This window comes from Saccoglossus kowalevskii, chromosome 2 (genome assembly GCF_978046115.1).
Source record: "Saccoglossus kowalevskii chromosome 2, keSacKowa6.1, whole genome shotgun sequence".
Lineage (NCBI taxonomy): Eukaryota > Metazoa > Hemichordata > Enteropneusta > Harrimaniidae > Saccoglossus > Saccoglossus kowalevskii.
Genome location: NC_140642.1, coordinates 8,561,501 through 8,572,278, shown reverse-complemented (window position 1 = coordinate 8,572,278; position 10,778 = coordinate 8,561,501). Strand labels below are relative to the sequence as shown.

General features: G+C 33.7%; 1 protein-coding gene across 1 annotated transcript; it reads left to right on the top strand.

The window, feature by feature from the left end:
* Positions 1–23: 23 nt before the first annotated feature.
* On the top strand, positions 24–7,261 carry LOC100367074 (ubiquinone biosynthesis monooxygenase COQ6, mitochondrial-like). Its single transcript, XM_002736591.4, has 8 exons — positions 24–266; positions 845–982; positions 2,146–2,570; positions 3,248–3,310; positions 4,419–4,526; positions 4,946–5,154; positions 5,401–5,516; positions 6,102–7,261. The coding sequence occupies exons 1-8, from the start codon at positions 80–82 to the stop codon at positions 6,296–6,298; spliced, it is 1,443 nt and encodes a 480-aa protein (XP_002736637.2). The 5' UTR covers positions 24–79; the 3' UTR covers positions 6,299–7,261.
* Positions 7,262–10,778: the final 3,517 nt, after the last annotated feature.

Here is a 10,778-nt window from a genome sequence, read left to right as displayed (position 1 = left end):
TGTTTGTTTGCAGTTATTTCCTCTAGACATGCTGCGTGCGAGTTGTGGTTGACTCAAAAACCTTAAAAATCCGAACAAAATGTCCCTATTTGGCGCTTCGAGGTTGTCAATTGGTCTTGTTGGCGTGAGAAGATCGCTACCCCGAAGCGCGCTTCTTGCAAGACTTTTTTGTAGCACCGAAACTGAATCCGCTGGTGAACATGGTTTTTATCATGTTACGATTGCCGGGGGTGGGATGGTCGGTACAGCTATGGCATGTGCTCTAGGTAATATCAATTTTGTATAAATGACTTAGCCCTGAATTGCATCTCAATATGACTATTTATAATAACCACAGAATTGTAAAAGGGTAATATTTACATTCAGTCATTGGCAGCTTACTTAAAATAAGTATGTGGTCTTCTGGTATTGCACTGTTTTTTGTAAACAAACAAACTATAGAAAAATATAAACCAAAAACACTAATTATTTCCTGTAAAGTCAATCAAACCTATACTGATTTTTACTCCATTTTAAGCACATCTCGTATAGAGACACACATTAATAAAAAACTTTATTTATTGCTGCGTTACTAAAATATGACTTATTTTGATCACCTCTCTCACTTATAAAAGTTGGTTAATCAAGAGATCAAAAACATTAGCCTGTATTAAGTAATTGTGGGTGAATGCCTGAGTACAGACGAAAAAACTTCTAGTCCAAGATACAGATCTTCTCAGATTTTTGTTGCTGCTGTTAAAGTTCATTTGAAGAAAGAGGGAGTAACACTGATAATGTCAACCTCTATGGCATTGATGCCCAAATATGGTATTTATTTTTAATAATTCATCTTTATTTTTTCCAGGAAGTCATCCTATGTTTGAAGGAAAGAATATATTACTTTTGGAAGCTGGACCATCCAAAACATACAGTGACAGTGTGCCAGATCTCTATAGCAACAGAGTTAGTTCCCTTAATCCAGGGACTGTTGAGCTATTAAAAAGTATGGTTGTCAATTTATTAGTAAATTAATTAATTGGTATGAATTGTACTACCCCAAAATTTTTACTTTGGAAATAACTGTGCAAGCTTATGTTATTCTGTTTTGTTATATTTAGAGTATCTTCTACTTGAGAAGAAATCATTTCTAAGTGTCAAATTTGCTAAGCTTACATGCCTGTTGTTACATATGCCTTATATACAAGTGATAAATTGTATAAATGTTGTTAATTATTTGTGCATATGAAACCAGCTGAGGGATGCGTCTCAACATATAACAGTTTTGAATTTTTGAAAAAATATCTAAATTACAATGAATTATGTTTAAAGAAAATCAATTTTCACAGTTCTGGTCTCTCTGTGTTATAGAGATATAATGTAATAAAGCTTTTAATAAATATGCTAGCCCAAATTTTACAGTGACCTGATTGTTTTTGAACTTACATCTAACAGTCATTTAAGACAGTTTTATGGTAACTGGAAAATCTTGGAAACTTGATGCGATGAAACTCTTTTCTCATTAAATTTGAAAATTTAAGAATGACTGTCAGTCTCAGATTTATAACTCGATGGTTTTACTTAAAACGAGTAGCAAGATTTATTATCATTGCCACTAGAGGGCGATGTTTCTTTAATCCTTGTAAGAACCACCATTAAAGCATAGCTGTACAGCTGTAGCATATACACCATACATAGTCTTTGCAAGGTAGCAAATGTATTAGGCTGCATATATTACAATTAAATCAAAATAATTATTTATGATAATATTATAATAATTAATTTTAGATTTAGCTACAAAAAAGTATGTCACTTTTGCCATCATTATTTTTTTAAAAAAACATCACCAACAGTAAAGTATTTATTCGTTGAAAAACATCTATTTAATAAGTCTATGTTACATATATTTCCATTTGCTACATGAATTTGAAAACACTAATCATTCACTGTTTTTGTATACTGCCCTCTATGCACAAGGTTTGCTTATTGGACGATGCTACTGTCATTTTGAATTATATTCATCTGTACCAGTGACATCAAGACAATCACAGTTGCTGTGATTGGTCAAATGTTTTTTCAACTATTTTGAGTTTTAAAATGTTATTTAAATATTTATAAACTAACTTAACCACATGCACTAGTAATCTGATATCTTATTTATCATTTTAGGCATTGGTGCCTGGCAGTACTTAAGTAAAATGCGAGTCAAACCGTACAAAAGAATACAGGTGTGGGATTCCTGTTCAGATGCAATGATCACATTTGATAGAGACAATTTCAGTAAAGAAGTGGCCCACATTGTAGAAAATAACTTGACAATTAATGCACTCAGCAAAGTAATAGATTCATTGAAAGGTGACAGAGTGGAAACAAGGTATCGATCAATGGTTAAGACAATTGATCTACCAAAACAAGGGGATAATGCCAAGTATCCATTCGTCAAAGTTTACCTTGAGAATGGAGAAGAGATTCACACGCAGCTACTGATCGGGGCTGATGGAGCGAACTCTAGTCTCAGAAGGATGGCTAATATAAATCACATCAATTGGAGTTATGACCAATCAGCTGTTGTCTCTACTTTACAGTTAGCAGAGGTAAGTGTATTGTTGAACACCGTCTTATTGGTTTCTGTGTAATGTTGAATACAATGTAATGTGGTGTTCTGTGTAATTAATGTTGAATACAGTGTAATACTAGTATTGGATACTGTGTAATGTTGAATATAAAGTAATGCTGGATATAGTGTAATGTTGAATGCAGTGTAATATTGGATACAGTGTAATGTTGAATACAAAGTAATGTTGAATACAAAGTAATGCTGGATACAGTATAATGTTAAATACAAAGTAATATTGATTACAATATAAGTCATATTGCATGCTGTGTAATATTGAATTTTGGATACAATGTAAAGTTTAATACTGTGTAATGTTGGATGCAGAGCAATGTTGAGTACAGAGTAATGTTGTATACAGTGAAATGTTGGATACAGTGAAGTGTTGGATACAGTGAAATGTTGGATACAGTGAAGTGTTGGATACAGTGAAGTGTTGGATACAGTGAAATGTTGGATACAGTGAAGTGTTGGATACAGTGAAATGTTGGATACAGTGAAGTGTTGGATACAGTGAAGTGTTGGATACAGTGAAGTGTTGGATACAGTGAAGTGTTGGATACAGTGAAGTGTTGGATACATTCTTATTCTGAAATAAATTGTTACCATTCACACATGAATGTTGCTGACATGAAAAATCTGTACATTTATTTATAGCCAATAGAGAACAATGTTGCTTGGCAGAGATTTTTACCAACTGGACCTATAGCAATGTTACCAGTGAGTACACTAAATTATCATTGATTGTCATGGTTTTGTAGTGATTAGCTACACTATGAATTAGTGAATATACAATGTAGCTGAATTAGCTACACTATGGATTAGTGAATATACAATGTAGCTGAATTAGCTACTCAATGAATTTGTGAATATACAATGTAGCTGAATTAGCTACACTATGAATTAGTGAATATACAATGTAGCTGAATTAGTACTCAATGAATTTGTGAATATACAATGTAGCTGAATTAGCTACACTATGAATTAGTTAATATACAATGTAGCTGAATTAGCTACACTATGAATTAGTGAATATACAATGTAGCTGAATTAGTACTCAATGAATTTGTGAATATACAATGTAGCTGAATTAGCTACACTATGAATTAGTGAATATACAATGTAGCTGAATTAGTACTCAATGAATTTGTGAATATACAATGTAGCTGAATTAGCTACACTATGAATTAGTGAATATACAATGTAGCTGAATTAGCTACTCAATGAATTTGAGAATATACAATGTAGCTGAATTAGCTACACAATGAATTAGTGAATATACAATGTAGCTGCATTAGCTACACTATGAATTAGTTAATACACAAGGTAGCTGAATCAGCTACACTATGAATTAGTGAATATGCAATGTAGCTGAATTAGCTACACAATGAATTAGTTAATATACAATGTAGCTGAATTAGCTACACTATGAATTAATGAATACACAAGGTAGTTGAATTAGCTACACTATGAATTAGTTAATATACAATGTAGCTGAATTAGCTACACTATGAATTAGTGAATATACAATGTAGTTGAATTAGCTACACTATGAATTAGTTAATATACAATGTAGCTGAATTAGCTACACTATGAATTAATGAATACACAAGATAGTTGAATTAGCTACACTATGAATTAGTTAATATACAATGTAGCTGAATTAGCTACACTATGAATTAGTGAATATACAATGTAGTTGAATTAGCTACACTATGAATTAGTTAATATACAATGTAGCTGAATTAGCTACACTATGAATTAGTGAATACACAAGGTAAATAAATACTGTCAATATACACTTACATATTGTACTTTCAATTTGCAGTTATCAGATACTGAGAGTTCATTAGTGTGGTCTACAAGTAATCAAGATGCTAAAAAATTAGTAGATTTACCAGAAGACCAATTTATAGATGCCGTCAATAATGCATTTGTAGGTATCATTATGTCATCCTATCTGTTTATGCAGACTTCTCACAGATATATATACCGTAAAATCTGTATTAAAAGCCTTATTCCTAATAGAAGATGCATCTATTCGTTTTGAATAATTGAGAAACAAAAATTCATCATATCTCATATGTGTAGATGCTCTAATAAAAGCTGCAACCCCTCTGTTGCATTGTACCATTTTATTAGAAGCCACGGTTTTTAATACAGATTTTACAGTATTATACATCTTAAAAAGGTGTTAAGGTCTTATGCCCTTTAGAATACATTTAAAAAGTTTTTAACTTCAGTCCATATTGATCAATATCAAGTCTATTTTGAAACAAATCTTATACATGTTTCAAGGATTATGATGCACATCACTTAGTGTTAATTAATATCAAATATTATATTTCATTACAGTGGCAGGAAAGTGAAAAACACCCATTGGTTGATACAGCTGGTCAGATAATGGGAAATGTATTGTCTACATTGTTACCATCTACCGGTGGTTCTTCTATCAGACAGCTTCCTCCAAGTATCATTGGAATAGATGACAATAGCCGGGCGATGTTCTCTCTTGGGTTAGGTCATTCTACTCAGTATGTCAAACCTAGATTGGTTCTCATAGGGTAAGTCAATTAATGATGTCATATCCTGTTTCACAAATTGCATTGTGGGTAGTTAGTGTTTTCTCTAAGTCACACACGGTGTAGTACAGCACATGAATTGCAAATATGTTCTTTGCAGACTCTATGAAGAGTTGTTTATTAGTGCTGGTTTGTGTACTACATAATGAATCTGAAAATTATATACAATATAAATTATATGAGAGAACATTATAAAGTTATAAACCACCATGATAAATATAATTACAGAGATGCAGCCCACAGAGTTCATCCTCTAGCTGGTCTTGGTGTCAATCTAGGTTTTGCTGATGTTGCCAGTCTTAGAGATATTCTGGTAGAAGCTGTAGAAAATGCAGAGGATTTAGGTATGTTTCTCAAGATTTGACACTAAGTACTCGGTACAATGATAGTGACTAGTTGCTGAATTCACCCATGAACTAATTATTATTTTCGGAGTGGCTCATGAACCTGAAAAAAACCCAAGGTGAATTGATTGCATCTAAATATTTGAATTTCCTGCTAGATGTTTAAATGTTTAGAAGAAAATAAAAAATAATTGTTTTATAATGCTAGACAAAAAAAATTCATTGAATTTTTCTTGTGAAAACATGAAAGAGGTGAGTAGAATTTTGTTTTCACCCAAATGTTGGAAGCAAAGAATGATGAAGCAGTGAATAGTTGCTATGATTGTGGTTCTGACAACTTTCTGCCCAAGGTTTCACAGTGTGTGATTATCTTGTACCACTGCCAATGATCAAGTGAATTTTTTGGCACAAATTAAAAAAAAAAATGTGATTTGGTTGGTGCAAGCGGGTCGGGAAATTTTTTGTCTGGCCTAAAGAATAATTAATAAAAAGATTGTCAACATTTTGAGAAAAAAAAACATGTTTGACTATGGCTTTATGTATAGTGAAAGAGTTGTAACTAAACTTGGTGTCGTTTATTAACAGGTGCACTTCCACATTTATTAGATTACGAAACAGAACGACAGAAACATGTGGTGCCAATAATGGCAACAGTTGATGGATTGAAGAGATTATTTTCCACCGATGCAGCACCAGCAGTACTTCTAAGGAGTTTAGGTTTACAGGCAACAAACGCATTCAAACCATTGAAGGACTTGTTTGTTCAAGGAGCTTCTCGATAGATCATTTCGTGGCAACATTTTATAGTATATTTATTATAGCATGGACTGAAGTACTATATTAAATTTTGTAATATTATTTGACGCCATACTGCACGGTGTCTGTGAATATTCACCAACCTATGTGGTTTGTACAAACACATATTGGTTAGTAAAATTTTGGTAAATGTCACAGGTACCAGTCATCTGCGAAATACTCTTTATGCAATCTGAAAATTTACATTGTTTTTAAAATGTTTCTTTTCTCCAAATTGCTCAATAGTTTTGCTATATTGTCAACAGTAAACCAATCTTAGTTTATAAACATACTATATAATTCTTAGACCTGGTTGTGTCTTTGAATGTGTGAAACAAGGAACTATGCAAATTAGCTGCGAGGTGATGAGGGAGACTACTTATGTTGGTGATTTTATTCCACCAAAATTGACAGCATTTTAGCACCACTATAAATTGTCTTCCACCAGACTTTGAGGTAAATTTGATATTCTGATCACACATTGCAAAACATACTTCTGAAAAACAAATACAGCAAACTTATTAGATATTTGAATTGGGTTCAAACCATCTTCCAAAATCCAATCATACAAATCAAGGAATTCTGGGTAATTCATAGTTGTGTGTAATGGTGCATCAGCAAAGAATGTTATTCTGCCGAGTCACATGTATTTTGACGAGTGTCATTGTAGAATTGATAATGTTGATAAAACACACATGAATCTAATTAAGAATTATGTTTTGGGTTCTGTATGTACATGTGTTGAGCATTGTCATAATTGAATACTTTTGCTCTTCAATTTGTTTCATTGTATCATAAAAATCATAATTTTGACAACACATGGCGAGTTACTGATTTAGTTTTCAGGATTTCATACATACTTTAACAGATGGGTTGCATGGTCCATTTAGGTATTTTGGGATTATAATAACAATTTACTGGTAAATATTAAAATTAATATTATCAAACCATTCCGTTAAATTTAAAATCTAGCTTTTCACTTGGTACAAGGCATTTCAGTTGTCTCTTCTTTGTTTGGTTATCTAGTTCAAAATTCATTTGAACCAGATTGTGTTCAGTGACATGATATGGGACATTAGCAACCTACATCATGACGTAGGTGGCTAAGAGGCTTTTGCATGCGAGGTCATACACCCAAACTTTTCGTCCAATACCTGTCTGTCATTTTTGTGCACGTTAACGAGGCATAATTGAAAGCTAAAGATTGGTTCTTGAGACGTACAGATATCTATTAATACAGATACCTACAAAGATGAACTAAATTGCAACGAGTTCGTTCCCTGCACACAGCAATCAAATACATATCTTGTCAAATGCAAATTACTGCACTCGCTGCAGGCAAGAATACGTTGAACAAATGTATAAAGGACTTTATGACCAAACTGACCACAGTAACATGACTACCAGAAGTCGAAAATAGCATTTTTTACCCAAATTGACAAAAATATTCGTCAAATAGAGAATTAGCAATATCGTCAGGAAATGAACAAACCTGACAGATCAACCCAAGGTAACTGCATACGCAAGTATCAAAGCAATTTACCCAGTAGATTGAGAAGTGAAAAATGCAATTGGTGGACAACATTCACCTACCGAGGGTATATTTACAGCTCTGCCATCTGTGATGAAAGAGCTAAAAACTTGGACGAGGACAGATTTTCCCCTCTTATACCTCTACTTTGATACGAACAAGGAAAAAATGGAGGTACCAGATAAAATAGCTTGAAATAGGACAAAACTGGGCACAATAGCTGGTGCAGGGTTCGTACACCCCAGAGATGATAAAATTCCATGCTATTCCAGGCCCAATATTGATGAAAATCCAGGCTATTCCAGGCCAATTTTGTAGGGATATATAGTCGATATAAAGCATTTCAGTGGAATACTCATTTAAGTTTAACCCAAAGTCAATACCGACATTCTTTATTATATACACACAGAGTAAATACTACAATATAAACTTTATCAAATTTATTTATGACCAGGAAACATAAATAATGAGCGAAACAAACTGCAAGTTTTGACATTCCCAATTAATATCATAGTAGTGAATGTAACTGGACAGTTATGGTGTGTCAACCATGTTACTATTACATCAGCCAATTTGACAAAAACTCAGTCAGTCAGTAAACATCCTTCGAAATAACTGTCCAAATCATCACAACTTTTATAACTGTAGTGCGAATTAACGCATTTCATTGCCCACAAAACTTCTGCTGTAAGACTTGCTGTGTCCATACCACAGTGAGTGTGTTGCTCGTTACTTCGGGTCTATTAACCTTAAAGGACGACAGTCATCGTGCCGCGTCCTGTTCGATATGGGACTCATAGCGACATATACCAAGCGTGTAAAATACATTGTTTATTTACATGAAATTCGAACACCGCGCTTTAACTGTCGCAACGTCAGCTAATTTTCCAGTCGATGTTGAAGGCATAGCTTTCACAAAATCAAGCATACCGTTAAAGTCCTAATATAAACCGCGGTTTATATTACAATGTATCAATTAAAAAATTCGGATCAAAAGCTCAAGTTCGGGGTGCGGTTTCTATTACGTACATATTGCAATCACTAAATGGGCGTGGTCATTTTTTGTTCACAACACTTGCACAAAACAAACAATACACCGTACAATCTCTTGAATAGGCGTCGGGGAAGAGTGAAAGGCCTTATTTTGGTTCTAAAATAGGCGTTACGAAATGTTGAAATATTACAGTCAATCAAAAAAACTGTCCACATGATAAAAAAATACTCAGTATATTTAATGTAATATGCATTTATTTTTTTAATTTTCTTGGTAACGAAAAGTATATTCTAACAGAAGTTTCAAATAAAAACAAACACGAATGCACTGCTTAGTAGCAAATGATCACGGAACGGTAGCGCAATCCGGCCATGCTGCGGTTCACAAGTGAATAACTTACTTGTTTTCGAAGTGTGATTATTATTCAGTAGTGATTACAATAACGCACGAAAAATAAATCCGTTGAATTGTTATGAAATGCAAGTAAAATTAAACTTAGTTTCGCCGTAAGTGAATGATTTCAGTCACATGTAAACGGTCGATACGATATCCGCCATGTTTTTGAATGCACACGTGACGTTTTATAAACCGGATAGGTCATGTCGCTAATTAACCAATCAAAATGCTGGATGGTGCCCACGTGTCTAAATTATATAGCTCATTTAAATATGTTAATGACAGTTCAGCGACCTCATGGTGAACACGGAAGAGATTTACCGATAACGCAGTGCGATCTTTTGGCTTTGATTTCCATGGGAAAAGGGCATGATTTTTTTTTAAATCAAGAAATTATTTGTTTTCGAAAGATAAACTGAGCATTGAAGAAGAAATTAACACTTTTACGGTGATAACAGCTCATTGTCGAAAACTTATGAAACACTGACGTATTCAGAAAGAGTATTGACAGAGGTTGCCGCCAGAACAAAAGTAGTTTCATACAATCGTCAATTTATAATCAAAAGACGGAGAGGAAAAATTGGAGAGTGGCCAATAATAAAAGAAAAATGGTGAAATTCAAGGTTTTTCCAGGATTTTAAATAAAAAAGCACAATTTCAAGGCTTTTTAAGGCCTGGAAAAGTGATTTTCGAAATTCCAGTATATTCCAGGAATTCAAGGCTGCGTACGAACCCTGTGGTGTATTGTAAACACAAATAAGGACTATTTGCAGTTTCTTAGTCTGTTTAGAGCTTAGACCAAAACAGGAAGCCATCTAATACCTTCCCTTGGCAGTAGAGGGTAAAAAAAATGGGCATTGAATCAGACATTAAAACGCATGCATAGTGCTTTAACTGATCAATTCTCACTTATATGCAATGAATGTCTTACTTTCTCAAATGGAATCTCATAAATTGTCCTAGAACTTCTATACAGCTCATGTGACATACCAAGTTTTACTGTGCCAAGAAAAACACCACAAATGTTGGATTCAAACCCCAAGCACAACACAAGCGACCCGAGCCATCAGCTTTTCATTGCATGCCACCCCCTCATGTTGTATCGTGAACACTCCCTGCATTCAATCAACTACCCCCCCCCCCATTACAATTCATACAAAATAGTTTACAGGACATGCTGAAGGCTTTCAAAAATACAAGAACTTCCACAAGATGTTTTTGAGACTATGCGTTGCCTGCGTTAAAGTACATACTTTTGTTATGTTGCCTAATTACCCAAGTGTATTGATATGTAAAAAGTAGTGCCACTGGAGTAACTGAAAATGGCAGAATAAACAAGTTGAACTTGAAAGCTGTGGTTTGGGGTGGTGGGTTCAGATGAAGCAGACTATAGTCCATCTTGTGACAAAATGTTTCCATTTTATCTTGGGTTGGACTTTATTCCCCGAATAGTCTTTACATACAAATTTAAAGTAATGTAAACATTCTACCAAATATTGTATCTTGGATAAATGTTATTAAACTGTTTAATGGTTGAATTTTAATT